Raw genomic sequence first — 19,431 nt, 5'->3', positions numbered from 1 at the left:
TTTAGGCAGTTACACCCTTGCTTTTCCCACCTGTAAGAATGGTAGAATAATTCCTAATGTCTTGCTTCCAGATTGAGTACATGAAGAGGAAAAGGACTCTTGGGGTATTTTGGAAGGCAGGGTCCATTGTATCTAGCTGCTTCCCCACCATGAGTCAATCCATATGCTACATATTCTCACACAGTTTTGGGACACCTAGTCCCAAATCCTTCTTTAATCTGGAAATTCTTAGCCTTTTTTGTGTCATGGACCCTTTGGCCATGGACCAGTGGATCTATGGAGCCCTCCTCAGAATATTGCTTTTAAATGCATAACATAAAATATATACGATTAAAAAATAATTTCTCAAACCTCTGAAACTCCTCTATGGAAAGACTCCATGGATCCCAAGTTAAGAACTCCTGATCCAGATATACCTCAGTTTCACCCATCTTCTCCTCTTCTGCCTTTGGAGGGGGAAGTCATTGGTGTCCCCTGGTGTCTGGGAAAGCAATGCTCAAGAGCCCCTGGGTGCTGACGGTGCTGAGTCAGCTGAGGAGATCCGAGGTGAAGCTGGCCAGGCCCCTGCACCAGATGGTAAGTGCTTCTGTCCCTCCAGACTCCTGGTAGTATAGAACTGCTTCTTTGTTCTTTCCCCTTAGCTCTTCATCCCTTCTAGATACTGAACAGGAATTGAATTAACTATGTAAAAAGCCTTTCATGTCTCCTTGGGACTACAGTCATTTAATCCGGCACCCTTTCTCAAGAAACTGAGCCTGAGTATGTGGGTGCTTTACTCAAAGTTACATAGAATGGTATAGGACAAGAGGAATAGCATTGAAGAAAGGCATACGGAATGCCAGGCTAAAGACTTTTGCCTTGATATTTAACTGTACAAGATTGAATGAATCACCTAAACTCCCATCTCAGTTTCTTCATTTCTGAAAAGAAGAATCTAACTAGATGGTGTACAAGATTCTTGCCAGGTCTCAATCATGTGATTTCAGTAATTCTGGAAATTAGTTCCTCCAGTTTTGAGATATTTTATATCCAATGAGAAAAATCTATCTTGAAATTAGAAATAAATATGTATACATACACAGATATTATCCACAAATACATATATAAATATATACAAATTTATGTATATGGACACTTTAAAAATATTTCTGTGGTGGACTTGGGGGTGACGGGGAGTTAGTGGACAGAACACCAAGCCTGGAGTCAGGAAAACCTGCATTCAAATTTGGCCCTGACTAGCTGTGTGACCTGGACAGGTGACTTAACCCTGTTTGCTTCAGTTACTTCATCTGTAAAGTAAGCTGGAGAAGGAAATGGCAAATCTACTCTAGTATCTTTGCTAAGAAAATCCAATTGAAGTCAAGAAGACTTGGACAAGACTAATCAACTCTACACACATGCATATATATTTACATATGGAAGGGAAATACATATTTGCTTTCTCTTTATATCTGTGATATCATTGATATAGGGAGATCCTGGTGAGGAAACTCCTATCAATGCAGATAAGCACCTTCTCTGCAATTTATAGTCCTTGAAAGTCATCTGGGCCATTGAGAAGGTAAACTTGCTCAGTGTCTGGCAGCATAGATACTAACAAGTGGGACATGAATCCAGATGTTTTTAAGTTGGAGGCTGGTCCTGCACGACCCAAAAAAGTTGTGATTGGTCTGCTTCCAAATCATCAAACCCTCTCCTGTCTTATACACAGTTTCAAGCTCCCTTTCTTACATGTAGGTCTCTAAATTAGAAGCTGGTTTAGTTTGGTTTGCATTTATGTGCAAGTATTTCTTTAGACTGAACAGTACCAGGCTTAAGACTAAGATGTGTGAAGAGGTGGGTTCTAGGGCAACAAAAGCTTGACAAACAAAATTTAAAAGCTGCTTTTGGTGGCTTAAATAGAAGATTTTTTTTTTGCCACTCCCAACCAAAAAGAAAAACCCAACAAAAACAAATGCCACAACAATTACACATAAACATACACAACAACTACAATAAAAACACCCCTAATGACACCAGTAGTTTAAAGGCATTAACTTTAAAATATGTCACAGATTGATTCATCAGGAAACAAACATGAATGGAAGCTCTTGCTCTTTTTTGTTTAAATTTTATCCTGGGTACCGGTTCAATTAAATTTCTCAGCCACATAGTTTTCAGAAAGTTAATTTACTTAGGACAAATGCCTGTGTCAGCTCCCATAGGCTTGTGTCTGGAGTGGGGCAATACTTACATACAATACAGTTTTGCATCATACAGTTTTTACATTTAGAAGTTCTGACTCTTTAAAAAAAGATCTCTCTCTCTCTCTCTCTCTCTCTCTCTCTCTCTCTCTCTCTCTCTCTCTCATAAGGGAGTATAACTGGCTCATAAAAGCTTTCCTGAAAATCTTGACATTTAAAGTCGTTGTACCTATTAAGGAAATCCAGGTTATCTGATTATCCCTGGGTCTTTCTGCTAGAATTCCTTTCCCTTCCAGGACAGGATACTAACTCTACTTTATCTAATCTGTGTTCAAAGGAAACTTAAAAAAAAAGTTTTCATCATGAATAATTATCAGCAAACACAAATATCTCAATATACAAAGAACAAAACACTATTTAGTTAGATGTAATTGAAATATATTGAAATAGTAACAAAATTGCCCTCTTTGCGTCTCCTTATCTTTTTCTTTTCTGTGTGATTTTTACATATCTAACTAGTTAGATAGTTAGAAATTTGTCCCTTTCTAAGTACCAAAACTGGTTTTTGTTTATAAATTTTAACCACTTTGAATAGGGATTTTTATAATTACATAGCTTTAAAAAGTTTGTACTGTACTGTCTGTACCTAAATTATTTTTCTTGATCATCAGCTCCTCAGTCAATAAGTATTTGCTTAGTACCTACTAGGTGCCAGGTACTTGTCTGCAGGATTTTGTTGTTTCTTTCTCCAGTGCAGGCAAATAGGTCTGAATGAGTTACATAGGGTCTCAAAAGCTACAAAGTATGTGAGGCTGGATTTGAATTTAGGAAGATGAGCTCTATTTCACTAGGCCAGCTAGCCACCCTGCTAACTTATGGTACTAAAATGCTTCATTTTAGAATAGTATAGAAGTCTTGGGTGGGACACAGCTAAATCATTGAGTAACTTTAGTCAAATCACTTCCTGTTCTCCTTCCTCCCTGTTTCCTTTGTATAAATGGGAAAACTAATTTGATTTGGTGAACATTTGCTCAAAGCCTGCTATGTGCTGGGCCCTGGGGAATACTATGAAAAATTGTGACATTGCTAGTGTGCAGTAGGATTGTTTGTTGCTTTACTAAATGGCCCTTGGTTTGATGCTGCTTTAGTTTTTGTGTTTGCTTTTATATATTTTTCTCTTATCTGTATCTAGTATCATTTCTGGTTGTTGTCAATGTATCTGCTGCTTCTAGAAACCTCTCTCCACTTTTCTAATTTGCTTCTGACTGGGAAACCAGATTTTTAAGCTTATTGAATAGTGGGAAAAAATAATTCATCTAATTTTGAATCAGGGTCTAAGAGGGCCCTCATGTGGTCAAAGTCATGAGTTTGGGAGCCTAGGCTTTGTAACAGTTGTCTTGGCTTCTCTGAGACCATTTTTTTTCATTCTTAGGGCAAATAAATGGTACTCTGTCACTTCTCATTCTCTCTTTTTGAATTCCTCTGTTTCTTCGTTCTCTTTCCCATTCCCCTCAGCCTTGTCTGACTTCTTCACTTCCTACCTTCCCTTCCCTTCCTTAACCCCCCCCCCTTTCCCCTTTTCTTCTCTCTCCTTTTCCCATCCTTTCTGTTTCCTTATCCTATACTGTGAGTCTCCATAATACTTATATATCCTAAATTTGTTCCTTCTTCCTTTTGTCTCAGGCTTTTCTTCCAGCTTCACTTTTCCTATCTTCCTCTCTGTGCTGCATTTTCCCTATCTCCCTCAAACTGTAGTTCCCATTCCCTCACTCCCCGCCCCCTTTTCATTTCTCATTTCTTCAGCCTTCTATCTTCATCAGTCTTTTGCTCCTCTTTCATCTTCAGATCTCAATCTTGTTCATTCTCCATCTGGCCCTCCTTTGTCCTTTCTAACTCATCCCACTTCTCTCACCTCTTCCCACTTTCACTCTTATTCTCATAACCTAGTTTTGGGGGGGAAATCCCCTTCCTATTTGTATGCCAGATTTTTGGCTCTTCAAAAATTTTGGTGTAGTTCCATACTGGAGGCATTTTAGAAAAAAATATATTAACCCTGCTGACTATATTGTAAATATTTAGATTAAAAATAAAGATCCCATGAAGGAAGATACTGTTTAAATTCAGAAAAAAAGAACTGACACATATATGTATGTATATATGTGTGTGTGTGCATACACACACACACACACACAGACTTTGTGTTTGGGGTGAGAAGGAAGGGGGAGAAAGTCGTATGATAACCAAAATTAAAAAGAAAAAAAAAAAAACCCCAACAACCCACAAACAAATCCTGCTAGACCAAAATCACATAGATCTGTGACTCTGACCCCAGACAAAGGGCAAAACTGGCCTGCCTGGTCCATGACCAGCTTGGGCTGGGAAGAGGTTAGAGCAGAAGCAGTGTGCCTCAGGGTCATTATAACCCAGTAGGTTAAACAAATCTGAAAGTTGGGGAAGAGTCTTCCTGGAGCCCCTTTGATCTAGGGGAAGGGAGATGGGGCGGAATGTGGCGTTACTACTTTCTAATTTGCAAAGGACCTGGGTGTTGAGGACAAGCCTGGTATAAACCTCCAAACTAGTCCTGAAACAGATTAGGTGGGTGGGGCCTGAGATGGGAGATCAAGCCTGGAGTTACCTGAGAGTTAGTTTTGCTTTTTTTTTTTTTTTTTTTTTTTTTTTTAATGAGGCACCTTAAGAAAAAAAAAGTTATCTAAAAAGCAAACAAAAAAACAAGGTTACTTTTCTTTTAAAGGAGGTTACCTTTAATTCATTTAAATGAGGCTACCTTTTTTTTTTTTATTAAACTAGCCTTTAATTTATTTAAATGAAGCTATCTTTTTTTTTTTTTTTTTGAGGGTTTTTTTTTTTTTTTTTTTTTTTTTTCGTGGAAGGGTGGAGCTAAGGCTGACTGGTCCAAGCAGTAGAGGGAGGGACATTCAGTCTGCTTTTCTCTGGGGAAGGAAGCCTGTCTTCTCCCACAACTTATACACTTGCTCGTCTTCTTATCTATTCAGGTCAAAATGTCTAAGCAAGTGCAGGCTCGAAGGCTGGAAGGCATTGACAAGAACCCTTGGTGAGTAAGGAGAGAGAGAGAGAGAGAGAGAGAGAGAGAGAGAGTGTGTGTGTGTGTGTGTTTAGGATTTGGGGGAAATGAACGAGACTGGAGGGCTGAGGGGGAACACAAAAGAATTGACCAGAATCTTTGGTAGTCTAGGACAAAAATGTGTGTGAACTAGGAGACTAGGAAAGAGAGGTGTCAGGATGGGAAATAATTAAACCTATTTAGTGGGAGGAAGGAGGAAGGAGAATGAGAACTTTAACCCTAGAATTTTGAAAGTTTCCAGCCTACACAAATGCGTGATTAGATTTGTTCTGCTTGCCCTTCCTACTCACCCTTCCTGTGGTGAGGAAGATTTGGAAGCCAAAACTCTGTGGATTGAGAGAGGGAGGAATTAGTTAGCTCTGGGGATGGAGAGAGTTTGAGATTGTAGTAGGGGATATCTAGCCACGAGGAATAGGAGGAGATAGGAGGCCGGAGTGAGGCAATTAGTGAATTCTAAAAGGTCTTCTGATTTGCCTGTGGTTTGCTATCATTCATTCAGTACAATGACAAACTGAGAGAGACTTACAAAGATGAATGAGATTGTATCTATCCTTAATAAGTCACTTAACTTCTGTCTGCCTCAGTTCTTCAGTAGTAAAAAGCAGATCGTAATAACTTCCATCTCCCAAGTGGTTGTGTACCAAGAGGTAATATTTGTAAATTTTTTAGCACAATGCTTGGCACATAGTAGGTGTTTAATAAATGCTTGCTCCTTAACTGGACAAGGAATAGATACATAGAAGATACCAATAATAGTAATAGCTTCTATTGAATAGCTAACATTTATATAGTTCTTAGGATGCACCAAGCTTCTTCCTCAGTGTTTTAATGTCTTATACTATGTAAGCAATGACTTTTTTTGAGGACAGAACAGGGAATTTGAGAAGATTATATCAATGGGCCGAAAAGTAGTTTTTGATGTGCTGGGATTTACTATGTTCCGGATACTGGGCCAAGCTCTGGGAATACAAAACAAGGCAAAAAGGATCTATAAAAGACTATGCACAAACATACATATACACATATATATATTTATGATAAATTGGAGCTAACCTCAGAGGGAGAAACTGGGAATGTTTTTTTGGTAGGAAATAAGATTTTAGTAGACTTGAAGGAAATCAAGAGAAAATGAGGAGGGAGAGCATGTCAGGTATGAGACAGCCAGTGGAAATGCACAGGGTTTAAAAGAAGGCAGTTGGGCTCACAAGTGGCAGAATAGACAGGGTCCTAGAATCAGGAGAACCTAAATTCAAATTTGGCCTCAGACTCTTAACACTTACTAATTGTGTGATTCTGGGCAAGTTACTTAATCCCCATTGCCTCTCCCCTCAAAAAAAAACCCCAAAGATGCACAGAGTCAGGGAGTGTCTTGTGCAAGGTACAGAAAGGAGCTCAGGATCACTGAATCTTAGAGAATGTAGAGGGGAATCGTGTAAATTTATAATAATAATCACAGCTAGGTTCCAAACAGTTTTTAAAATATTTCATAACAATCCTAGGAAGTAGGTGGTGTTAGTTTTATTTCCATTTTACGGATGGTGAAACTGCAATAAACCAAGGTTGGTAACCTACCTAGGCTCAGAGTTTGAGGCCGGATTTGAATCCAGGCCTTCCTGGTTCCAGGCCCAGGAATACTTAGCATGTCACCTGTCTATCATGAATGGAAAGACAGGAAAGGAACCAGGTTATCTATAAAACTTTTGTTAAGCTGGTCTGAAAGGCAGAGTCCTGCCTTTGATGCATGCTTGTTGTGCCATTCTGGGCAGATCACCTCAGCCCTCAGTGTTCTAAGCAGAGAAGATGCTGACCTACCTTGGTAGAGGGTATTTTCCCAATTGGGAGTACCTATGCTAACAAAATTAATAGTCCGGTCACTATCTCTAGATACATATCCCTTCTGAGAACCTTTTGTCTCTTAACCTAGCTCCTTGCTTCTCCTGAAGCGTCATAATGGGCATGGACAGGACTTGGGGAGCAATGGGGTGGCCTCTGTTTCATGATCACTTTACTTTGTGGCCAGAAGCTCAGAACCATTTATTTCCCAAGGACTTTCTGAGAATCTAGACTTTCTGTAGAAATCTTGCTACAAAGCCCTGCAGATGACAGGTTAGGACTTCACAGAGGTAGGAGGGTAGAGGAGGAGGAAGAGAAGTGACCCATCGCCCAGAAGTGAGTAGCAAAGGATGGGAGTTCAGAAATCTAGCTAGCAAACCACCTCTCTGGACCTCGGTTTAACAGGAGCATTGGATTTGTAAGGTCCATTTCAGCTGATCCTCTGACACAGCTCTGGCTTTCTTCTAACCCTTTGGGGCCATGGAGCAGACCAGACATCAGTGTCTCCCACCTTCTGACCATGTCCATGGACATGTTGTTCCTTGTTCCCTAATTCTATTTTTCTGGTTTTCCATTCCCTCCCAGGGTGGAATTTTCGCAGTTGGCCAATGAGAATGAGGCTGTCAACTTGGGCCAGGGCTTCCCTGATTTTGCACCTCCAGAATTCTCCACAGAAGCGTTCAGACAGGCTGTCACCAGAGACATCATGCTCAATCAGTACACTCGCGGTTATGTGTGTCCCTTCTCCCTCTCCCTATACAGTCTCTTTTTCCTCAATCCATTCCAGAACCACCCCACTCTCCTATAACCTAAACATAATGACCATATTTAACCAATAATCTTTCTGCATATTTGTCTTCCCCCCAAAATCAAAAGGGATAAAAAGAAAAACTAGCCCACCCAGAGAGACAGTCTGGTAATCCTCTCAATTCCTTCCACAGGGTCACCCTCCCCTGGTAAAGGTCCTGGCCCAGTTCTTTGGAAAGCTGCTGAAACAAGACATCGATCCCTTAAAAGATGTGCTTGTGACAGTGGGTGCCTATGGAGCCCTCTTTTATGCTTTCCAGGCCCTAGTGGATGAAGGAGATGAGGTAAGAGATGGAAAAAGTGAAGAAATAGAGGTCTGAAGGTAAAGGTTCCATATAAAATGGATGTCTGATCCTAATGGCAACCCCTTCCTTACCTTCATTTGTACCCAGGTCATTCTCATTGAACCCTATTTTGACTGCTATGAGCCCATGACAAAGATGGCTGGTGGCCGTCCTGTGTTTGTGTCACTAAAACCGGTGAGAATTTCAAAGGACCCCAGGCAGGGTGGGTAGGGTTCAAGGACAGATCCTAGGAAGTAAATGTAGCTGAATCCTGTCTCTTTAGGGGCTAGGAGATGGGGTCACATGGGAGGAAGGAAAGTAAAGAGAAGGTGAGGGCAGGGAGGCATTAGGGCAAGAAGAAGACTAGCCTGGGAAACTGAAGGTAGTTCTGGCTTCTCTTTGGCTTTCTCTACTAGCCACCATCTGATGATGGCAAGATGATATCCAGTGATGACTGGAAGTTAGATCCAGATGAACTGGCCAGCAAGTTCACCCCTCGAACCAAAGCCATCGTCATCAACTCACCCAACAACCCTTTGGGCAAGGTAAATGTTATACTTTTCCTGGGAGGTCCAGGAAAAAAATCACCAGAATGTCCATTGTCAAAACTCTACATATACATGTTAGCATTTCTAAGTTATTCTCTTAGGAATTTAACAGTGTCAGACTGAGAGCTTAGGTAATTTGTAAACACACAGACTTTATGTCAGACCTAAAATTTGAATCCTTCTTACTAGTGGCAAGACTAGCTCTCCACTACTTTATTTTGCTGCCTAATTCCATCCTATATAATCTTATATAATACTTAAAGGTTTACAAAATACTTACATTATATTCATGACCTCATTTGATACTTATAAATAAGATATAAGACCTTATTTATAAGACAGAAGAGGGAAATGGAGGTACAGAAAAGTGAAATGACCTTCCTGGGGTCATATAACTAAGACAGCTAGAACTTGAACCAAAATGTATTGAATGAGTTCAGTGTTCATATATTATTTAGGAGAGGCATGAAATATAGCTTGGTAATCCTCTCCTCCTTTGATTGGAGCTGGGTTGTCTGCTATCCCTTCAAATGCTATCAGTGGTCCTCTCCTTTCTCCCTGGGGGTAGGGAGAATCCCTGATGAATTGTATTCCATCATGGGCCTAATTTTTCTCTTCTCTCCCCTCCCCTCCTTTTCCTTACAGGTGTTCAGCAAAGAAGAACTTGAACTAATAGCAAATCTGTGCAAAAAACATGATGTCCTGTGCTTCAGTGATGAGGTTTACCAGTGGCTGGTGTATGATGAAAAGAAACACATCAGCATAGGTATGCAAGCTTGGGCATGGACCCTCCAGAAGAGAAGGGATAGGACCCAGCACTGGCTAGCCCATTAAGTCTTATAAACAATAATTTGTTAAATGCCAGTATTGCCAAGCACTGCAGATACAAAGAAAAGCAAATTTAACCAGCATTCTTTCATGCCTTCTGCTAGCAAAACATTGTACCAAATCTCAGGAGACAACCCAAAGTTCAGATGAGATATGATCCCTGCCTTTATGGAACCCATGGACTGAGAATCCTACCTATAGCATTCTGAGCCAATGATCATTTAGCCTTAGTCTGAAGGCCTGCAGGGAGAGGAAAACCACCATTCTCAAGGCAGCCCACCTCCTTTAGGGGTGACTTTAACTATTAGAAAGTTTTTCCTTATATTCTTTTCAAAGATGTCATTGTTTCTGGTTCTGTCCTTTGGAACCAGACAAAATTCATCTGCTTCTTCAGTTTTTCAAATCTGTCATGGCCTCTGAAGCTTTCATTTCTCCAAGGCTAAATATCTCCAGTTCTTTCATCCACTCCATCTAAAAGAGTGTCCAATACTTTCAGACCTTTGATCACTCTTTTCTGGATATACTCCTAGTTTATCTGTATCTTTACTAAATTGGGGTGCTCAGAATTAAGCACAATTTCCCAGATGTGGCCTGACCAGGGCAAATCATCATGGTACTATCAATTCCTTATTTCTGGATTCAATAATTTCTTTAATTAAGCCTATGATAGATAACATTATCAATTTTGGCTTACCAAAGGGCTTTGCTCCAGCACAGTCCTGACTGTCATAATTTGGTTCATCAAAGTCTTTAACAAAGAATGGTGGTAGTGATTTGGAATCTGCTGTGATATGGAACATATATGGAGACTCAATGGATATAGAAGACAGATAACTCCTTCCTGAAGCCTACTAAAGCCATATCTTTTCCCACAGGAATCATTGTCTAGCCTTCTCTCTCCACTCATATACTTTTTTTTTTTTTTGGACACAATCAGGGTTAAGTGACTTGCCGAGGATCATATAGCTAGTAAGTTTCTGAAGCTGGATTTGAACAAAGGTCTCCCTGATTTCAGGGCCAGTGTTCTACTGTACCACCTAGTTGAACCCACTGATTTATTTTTGAAGTTGATAATTTTTAATCCATTACAAGTGTAGAACTTGACATTTACCCCCTGTTAAAATCCATCTCCTTCATCTCAGTTCTAGACTATAAAGATCTATTTGGAGCTGGCCTCTTGTCATTCAGCATATTAGTAACTCCTCTAAACTTGATATCTTCTGCTACTTTGTTTATGAAGTATGCTCGCTAAACCTTCACCTGAGACAGTGTTAAAAGTATTAAATAGCTCAAGACTGAGAACATATCTTTGGGCTTCTCCTCTAGAGACTACTTTCCAAGTTGACATCAATCCACTGATGACAGTTCTTTTGGTATAGAGATTTAGACAGTTCAAAATCCATCTATCTAATTCTTTTAACCCATCCCTGTCACAGGAATCACCAGAAATTTTATTTAAATGCTTTGCTATGATCCAAGTATGCTGTGCCTGTAGAATTCCCTTAGTCTACTAAAGATTCATTTAAGTTTAGAGTTGAAAGAAGTTTTGGAGGCCATATAGTTCAACCTACACATGGAACTCCTTAAAACACATCTGACAAAATTTATCCTCTGGTCTCTACAAGAAAACTTCCAATAAGGACAACAAGAGTGTTGAACAATAGTCTTCTATTCACTTCACTTAGCATCATTTTATGTAAGTCTTTCCAGGCCTTTCTGAAATCAGTCTGCTGTTCATTTCTTGTTGAACAATAGTATTCCATAACATTGATAAACCATAACTTGTTCAGCCTTTCTCCAACTATGGGCATCCACTCAGTTTCCAGTTCCTTACCACTACAAAAAGGACTGCTACAAACATTTTTGCACATGTGGGTCCTTCTCCCTTTTTTATGATCTAGCATATTGACCCAGTAGAGACACTGCTGCATCAAAGGGAATGCATGGTTGGATAGCCCTTTATTAAACTATCTCTTTAATAATAAGTTCTAAAATTTTCCCTGGAATATGTTAGACTTACTAGTCTATTATTAACCTTTTCCCTTTGTTGAAAAATGAGACAATAATTGCCCTTCTATAGCTCTTCAACTTTTCACTTCTTTCCAGATATCTTCCAAGAAGGATGAAAGCAGTTCAGTTCATCCCATAGTTCTTTGAGATCTTATACACCTAAGCCTAGATGCTCTAGATGCTCAATCCATAAATCTGCAATCATTTAAGGGCCTCTTGTGTGCCAGGCACTCTACTAGATACTGAAGACACAAATGACTCAATCTCCTTACTCTGTAAGGAGTACTTAAATCCTATTTAAAGGACAAAATAGATATACATATATTAAATATATACAAAATAAATACAAAGTAAATGGTGGCTGCAGGGTGGCAATTGAGGGAAAAGGAATGAGGAAAGGCTTCATGTAGAAGAAGCTTCTTGTGTTGAATTTTGAAGGGATTCTAAGAGATTGAAGTGCATTCTTCAATGAGGGAGTATGGAGAGTGCATTCTAATCATGGGAATTGCCAGTGAAAATTGCAAAGATGGGAATCGGCATCATGTGTGGAAAAAACCCAACAAGGTCAGTATAGCCAAGGAGGAGTTCACAAAGAGGAGTAATATATAACAAGTCTGGAAAAGTGTTTGGGGGATAGATTGGGAAAGGCCAACAGAAGATCTTACTTTTTATCCTAGAGGCAACAAGATCAAAGATTTAGAGCTGGAAGAGACCCGTAAGTGCAGATCCTCCTTTCACAGATAAGAAATTTGGAATCTAGAAAAATTAAGTGATTTGCTCAACAGGATCACAGATAGGAACAGCAGAGCCAGCATTTGAACCCAGTTCTTCTGCCTCCTTTTATTAGAATCTCAAGTTCACCTCATTCCTCAGACTTTGTGCCTTCACATATAGACAGCTGAAGTTTCAAGCTTCATTGTTGGCTTCTTTCTTGGATATTGCTCTTCCTGTGATGTACCTGTTACTCCCTGTGGCACCAGACTTGTCAGATCTACCCAGGATGTTTTCTCCTCCATAGAGAGTTTATTTATTTAGTGGACAGAACACAGGAAGGAATGTTAAATGAAATCCAATTATCTCATCAGTTCTTCCACCTCATTTCACCTTGTTCTTGAGTTTCATGTTTCATCTGAATGCCCCTGTTCTGTCTCTACTTGAAGGACTAATTTATTTAGGATGTGAGACACAAGTTTATAAGATTCAAGACAAAGTCAAGTTGTCTATTTAGATCTTCCCATTTTATTTTGTCTTGCCACCACTCTCCATTTTCTTTTCCCTTATTTATCTGGATGGTAGGCTCTCTGTCCTTCTAGCCAGTAATATTCTCACTACTAGGAAGCACCTGAGCCCACATACTTGTATGAATGGTCTGGACATATAGGGAATGTTAATATAGCTGGACTGATCCCATTAAAGAGAGTCTGTATAAGAAATGATGAAGGGGGGGGGTGGGGAATGCATTCAGAGAAACCCAGAGAGATTTATGTGAACTGATAGATAAATGACTGAAAGAATTAGGGGCTCCGAGCAGGAGCAAGAGAAAAAGCGAGCATGCCAGCTTGTACTGTGCCCTCTAGAAGATGCTTAGTGTCCTTGGTCTCTTGGCCTGCTACAGCCCACCGTGAGGTACTTGACCACCCACCATTCAGTTTGTCGCAATCCTCCCAACAGCCATTTTCTCTTTTCCTTGGCAGCCAGTCTTCCAGGAATGTGGGAACGCACCTTGACTATTGGCAGTGCAGGAAAAACTTTTAGTGTCACTGGTTGGAAGGTAAGCCTTGGGAAAATATGGGGACCTGAAAGATCGAAGTAAAGGAAATCTGCTTGAAAGCAAGAGTGAAAAAAAAAAAAAGCAAGTTTTGGAAAGAATGGGGATCCAGAGAAGAATCTAATTCTTTTCTTACTCTGGTCCAGGTGGGTTGGGTCCTGGGCCCAAATTATCTTATGAAGCATCTTCGGACTGTTCACCAGAATTCCCTGTATCACTGCCCGACACAGACCCAGGTGAGGGATTGGAACGCCTTTCTTTCATGAGATCATCTGGAATTTGGTCAGGGACTCTGGAGATTCATAAAGACCAACTTGGGATGGATCCTGTCCCCATCTCATCTCTACCTCTACCCTGGAGGAGGTTGTCACCATGAAGAGTGAATGTTCAGAGGAAAGGGTGACCTTAGGAAACCTGATGGATCAGGTGCTGCTGTACTTAGAGTTTACTTAGATTCTAGCAAAGAATTTGAAAAAGTCTCTTAGCCTTGATTTGTTGATAAGGTGGAGGGATGTGGGGTTAGACTAATAGTGCAGGAAGTAGATTCAGCACACTCTTAGGCTCTTGCCATGTGAAGATCAGCTGGAAGAACTAGAAAGACTTTAGAAGAGGACGCTGTGTGAAGGACTCCTATAGGGAAGAGGTTGGCTTTGTTCTGTTAGGCCCCGAAGACCAAATGAAGGCTCACTAGTTAAAGAAAAGCAGATTTAGGCTGGTAGAGAACATCTTAACTAGCGCTGTCCTAAAGCCTCAGACTGCTTGCAAAGGGCATGCCCTGTCACCTTCATCAGAGACCCTTGAGTAAAGGTTGGATTATCAGGCATAGGGTAATGTAAAAAAAATTCTTGGCCAGATAGGAATTGGGCAAGATGGGGTCAAAGTGCCCTCTCTCTTCTGAGATTCTGTGATTGAATATATTTATTGAACCTTGCCCAATCTAGGTGCTAGACACTGGCTGATACAAAGAATCATGATAGTGATCCAGTTGTCACTCAGCTTTTATTAAAAATCACACTTAAAGGGCAGCTTGATGGTGCAGTGAATAGAGCACAGGCCCTGGAGTCAGTAGGACCTGAGTTCCAATCCGGCCTCAGTCACTTAACACTTCCTAGCTGTGTGACCCTGAGCAAGTCACTTAATTGCCTCACAAAAGAAAAACAAAAAAAAAACTACACTTGTAAAATCCATCCTTCACAAATCTACCAGAATAATCCTCCTCAGGTATAGGTCTGATCTGTTCACTTTCTTCCTGCTCTGAAACCTTCATTGACTCTCTAAGTACCATGAAGATAAAATACAAGCCTCTCATCTTAACATCTAAGTCTTCCAACTGGACTTCATTCCTGGCTGGCTGGCCTCATTTCATATCCATTCTATGTTCCATCTGACCTGGATAATTAGCTGTTTTCTGTATTCATTATGCTCCCTCCTGCTCCTTACATTCCATCCCCTCATCTCCACTTCAGAATTTCTCCTTGGGATAGTGGGCAGCCTTGGAAGGTGTTTGAGCAGGGTAAGTGACAAGATCATAGGATTGTAAAACTTAAGAGCTGAAATGAACTTAAAAAATATCCAATCTTACAGAAGAAGAAACTGAAGTTTAGAGGAGACCTTATTCATTTAGTTGGTGATAGAAGTCTAATGAAAAAAGGGTTCTAAAAAGATGAAATTTGAGACTTGTGAATGAGTGATTGGAAAGGAGAGATATTAGAGATGGAAAGACCAGCTAATAGTCCTGGTAAGAGCCTGAACTAGGTTGGAATTGATAGGAATAATAATTACAACTCACAAGTACATAGCATTCTAAGACTGACGAAGTACCACAAACAAAGCTGTGAGGTAGGTAGTACAAGTATTGTTATTATCCAGTTGACAGATAGGGAAACTCGGGCCCAGACGGGGTGAGGGACATATCCTAGGTCACAGCTACGTGGCATTGCAGATGATGACTGGGTCTAGTTAGGCAGAAGGTTATTCTTGATAGCATCCGGCTAGCCCCTACCCCACTCTTTCTCCTCCATTTCAGGAAGCTGTATCTTCCAGTTTTTCGAGGGAGCTGCGGCTCTTTGGTGATCCAGATAGCTACTTTGTCCAGTTGCCTAAGGATGTTCAGAAAAGGCGGGATCACATGATGAACAGCTTGCAGACCATTGGCATGAGGCCCATTGTCCCCCAGGGCACCTACTTCCTCATGGCAGACATCTCCAGCTTCAGTAAGTCTGGGGGATAAGGCAGAGTATGGCTGGGGGAAGGGAAGGGGAAAGGTACACTGGGGATTCATCCAGGGCTTTCATGTGGTCCCCAGAGAAGAAGATGCCCAACCTGCCCGGCTCCGAGGGGGAGGCCTATGACTCCCGCTTCATCAAGTGGATGATCAAGAACAAGGTGAGAAGGACAGAGCGCTGCCTCCTCCCAGGCCCTTTCTCTCTCTTTTAGGCTCGGATCAGGTAAGACCCCTTGTGACTCCAGCCTTCTCCGAAACAGTAGTTCTGGACAAGAACTTTCTTCCTGCCTACCCCACCCCTAGACTCCATCCCACCCTCATACATTCTCAGGACTCCTTCCCTGAGACCTGTTTTCCCCTCCAGGGCTTGGTGGCCATCCCAGTCTCGGCGTTCTGCAGCTCGGAGCAGAAGGAACATTTTGAGAACTACATCCGGTTCTGCTTTATGAAGGTGAGTGTGAGGAAGAGTGAGGGAGCAAGAGCTGGAGTAGGGAGGGCCATCTCTATAAGGTCCCAAATGCAAGCTCCTCTTAACTTCAGAGGGAATTTTTTGAGCACCAGGGACCCAAGGATCCAAATTCATGTCAGAGACTGGCATTCTTGTCTCTGTGAAACAGGTGGGCAAATGCCGGGCCCACGTCCATCAACTGCCCCTTATTTCCTCTCCAGAATCACGATGCTTATGTGGGTCTTGCTACCTCACTCCTCCCTGGGCCCGGCATGGCCATGGGGCCTTGTCCACCATGACTGCACCCAGCATCAAGGGTGCATCCCCAACCCCCAAGAGGGGCAAAAAGAAGGCTTATTGGCTCCTAGACTAAGCAAGATGATTTCAATCTCTGTTTAGAATGACTCCACTCTCAAGGCCATGGATGATAAGCTACAGCAGTGGAAGAAAGAGCTAGAAGCCTGATTTCTGCACTGGGTTCTCCCCCATTTCTCCTCCAGCTCTCTTTATTTGATTGGACCCTTCTTCCTCTCTTCGTCTATCCTATGTGTTTCGGGCATTCCCGAGTCTGGTGGAGGAAGGAGGGAAGCTCCTTAACTAGTGCCTAAGGGAGAGGGAAAAGTGAAAAAAGGGAGCATAGCCGCCCCAGGTCTTTTTCTTCTCCCCCACCCAATTCTGTTTTAGTGAAAGTCTGCTCCCCCTTTTATATTAGGATTTGGGGATTGGGGAGCCCTCACCTACCCAATATCCACACTTCTGTCCCTATGAAAGGAAACATTCAGCTTAGTCAGCATTAGGGTGGCAGGGCTCTCCCTAGAATGTCCCTCCCTCCTTTATCATTTCCTCTTCTTCCTGTTGAATCATAAAGTGGGATTTCCCTCTACTCTAAACACCTGAATCAGCTACCCCTACTGAGGGTGGCTGCCAGCCAGGCCAGAAGTCACCTGCATTTTACAAGGATACCTAACACCTTGCTTTCATCCCTTCTTGATTCCATATTGCTATAACTTATCTTGTGTTTTTCTCTTCTCCTTTGAGTTTCAAGGGGCTAGCACATCAAAAGGGTCAACGGTAAGGCTGCCTTGCATAGCCAATCAATCGTAGTCTTGGGCAGATCCCTTTAAACTTAAATTAAGAGTGTTTATCTGAAACCAAAAGCCATATTTTTCCTTTAATAAAATTTATTGCATTCTGTGTAAACTGTTGTTCTCTGTTCAAAATCCCTTTGCTTTTTACCTCTGGGGACTAACCCTATCAGTTAACAAAGCACCAACAATCATTTAAGCATTAAGTGTTTGCTATGTACTGGGCACTGTGTTAAGCACTGTGGGGTTCAAAGAAAGACAAAAGAAGGGTCCCTGCTCTGAAAGTTCTACAATATAGGAGAAATTTAAATAACCAGGTACATTCAAGCTATAAACAGACCTGAGGGGGATCAGACTGGGAAAGGTATTGGGTAAAAGATAAGACTTCAGCTAAGTATTGAAAGAAGGCAGTCAATGATCCTTCCATTGTATCAACCAGGCTGCTTCTTTCTAAATGGAGAATAATGTTTTTAAGAGAACTTTTACATCAAAAAGTCCAGCCAAAGATGCTCTGGTTAAGCTCAAAGTCAACTGATAGAGTAGGATGAAGAGGCCCTCAATGCAGTGCAACAGACTCTCATTATATTTCTATAATTCAGGCTCTTTTACTTCTGAACTGGACTTAGTACAGTGCCTGACATGTAATAAATATTTGTTGCTTAATTTTGCAGTAGTCTTCTGATTGGTCTCTCCCTTCTTCATACGTAAAATGGTTCACAAAATTAATATTCGTTTTTTAAATTAATATTCTTAAAACAGATTTGACTAGATCAGTTCCTTACTCAAAAATCTTCAATGATTCCCTACTGCCTTTAGGATAAAAATTAGTATATAAACTCCTTATCCTGATTTTTTATATATATAATCCTTCCCCCCAATTAAATGTAAAGACAATTTAAAACATTTTTTTATTTTGAATTCCAAATTTCTTTCCCTTTTTCCTACTTCCTAAGATGGTAAGCATTTTATATATAGGTTATACATGTGTAATTATGCAAAACATTTCCATATTAGTCATGTTGTTAAAAAAAAATAGGGGGAAAGTAAAAAAAAAAATAGTATGATTCAATGTACATTCAGATTCTATCAGTTCTTTCTCTAGATGAGAATAGCATTTTTATCTTGAGTTTTTTGGAATTGTCTTGAGTCATTGTATTGCCAAAAATACAATGCTAGAATACCTCTCAGATTGGCTAAGATGACAGGAAAAGATAATGATAAATGTTGGAGGGGATGTGGGAAAACTGGGACACTAATGCGTTGTTGGTGGAATTGTGAATCGATCCAACCATTCTGGAGAGCAATTTGGAACTATGCCCAATGTTGCTATCAAACTGTGCAAACCCTTTGATCCAGCAGTGTCTCTACTGGGCCTGTATCCCAAAGAAATTGTAAAAAAGGGGAAAGAACCTACATGTGCAAAGATGTTTGTAGCAATTCTTTTTGTAGAGACAAGGAACTGGAAAGTGAGTGGATGCCCATCAGCTGGAGAATGGCTGAATAAGTCATGGAATAGGAATGTAATGAAATATTATTGTTCTGTAAGAAATCATCAGCAGGCTGATTCCAGAAAGACCTGGAGAGACTCACATGAACTAATGTTAAGTGAAGTGAGTACAGAGAAAAGAACAATATTATCTGATGATCAATTCTGATGAATGTGGCTCTTTTCAACAATGAGATGATTCAGTTCAGTTCCAAAAGACTTGTAATGAAGAAAGCCATCTGCACCTAGAGAAAGGACGGTTGAGATTGAGTGTGGATCACAACACAGTATTTTCACCATTTTTGTTGTTTGCTTTTTTTTTTTCCCTTTCTCATTTTTTCCCTTTTTTTTGTGCAGCACAATAAATGTGGAAATATGTTTAGAAGAATTGTACATGTTTAACCTATATTAGATTACTTGCTGTCTAGGAGAGAGGGACAGGGAAAAGTGAGGGAGAAAATTTGGAATACAAAATTTTGCAAAGGTGACTGTTGAAAACTATCTTTGCATGTATTTTGAAAACAAAAAACCATAATTTTTTAAAAAAAGGATAAAGTTATTCACAATTGATCATCATATGATATTGCTATTGCTATATGCAATGTTCTCCTGATTTTGCTCACTTCATTTCACCTCAGTTTGTCTTTCCAGGTATTTCTGAAATCTGGCTGTTCATCACTTTTTATAGAACAATAATATTCCTTTACAATCAACTACTTGTTCAGCCATTCCCTGGATGATGCGCGTCTTCTCAATTTCCAATTCTTTGCCACCACAAAAATAGGACTATAACATGGAGGTCTTCCTTTTTTAAAAAATCTCTT

General features: G+C 40.6%; 1 protein-coding gene across 3 annotated transcripts in view; it reads left to right on the top strand.

The window, feature by feature from the left end:
- Positions 1-17,785, top strand: part of KYAT1 (kynurenine aminotransferase 1) — a 52,572-nt gene extending 34,787 nt beyond the window's left edge. Inside the window, exons 1-14 of one of the 3 annotated variants that reach the window (XM_031954767.1) lie at positions 496-576; positions 1,472-1,561; positions 5,198-5,256; positions 7,705-7,852; positions 8,061-8,210; positions 8,319-8,405; positions 8,627-8,755; positions 9,404-9,524; positions 13,291-13,367; positions 13,511-13,600; positions 15,391-15,577; positions 15,670-15,749; positions 15,953-16,039; positions 16,436-17,785. In XM_031954767.1, the coding sequence (XP_031810627.1) occupies positions 5,204-5,256; positions 7,705-7,852; positions 8,061-8,210; positions 8,319-8,405; positions 8,627-8,755; positions 9,404-9,524; positions 13,291-13,367; positions 13,511-13,600; positions 15,391-15,577; positions 15,670-15,749; positions 15,953-16,039; positions 16,436-16,501 (1,275 nt within the window). In that variant the 5' untranslated portion in view covers positions 496-576; positions 1,472-1,561; positions 5,198-5,203 and the 3' untranslated portion in view covers positions 16,502-17,785. Of the gene's footprint in view, positions 1-454; positions 577-1,471; positions 1,562-5,197; positions 5,257-7,704; positions 7,853-8,060; positions 8,211-8,318; positions 8,406-8,626; positions 8,756-9,403; positions 9,525-13,290; positions 13,368-13,510; positions 13,601-15,390; positions 15,578-15,669; positions 15,750-15,952; positions 16,040-16,435 lie in introns of those variants that run through there. The other 2 variants (XM_031954765.1, XM_031954766.1) reach the window with 2 other exon arrangements.
- The last annotated feature ends 1,646 nt before the right edge of the window (positions 17,786-19,431 follow it).

The sequence above is a fragment of the Sarcophilus harrisii genome, chromosome 2, assembly GCF_902635505.1.
Source record: "Sarcophilus harrisii chromosome 2, mSarHar1.11, whole genome shotgun sequence".
Lineage (NCBI taxonomy): Eukaryota > Metazoa > Chordata > Mammalia > Dasyuromorphia > Dasyuridae > Sarcophilus > Sarcophilus harrisii.
Note: the sequence above shows the minus strand (reverse complement) of the source record. Positions and strands in the feature narration are given on the sequence as shown.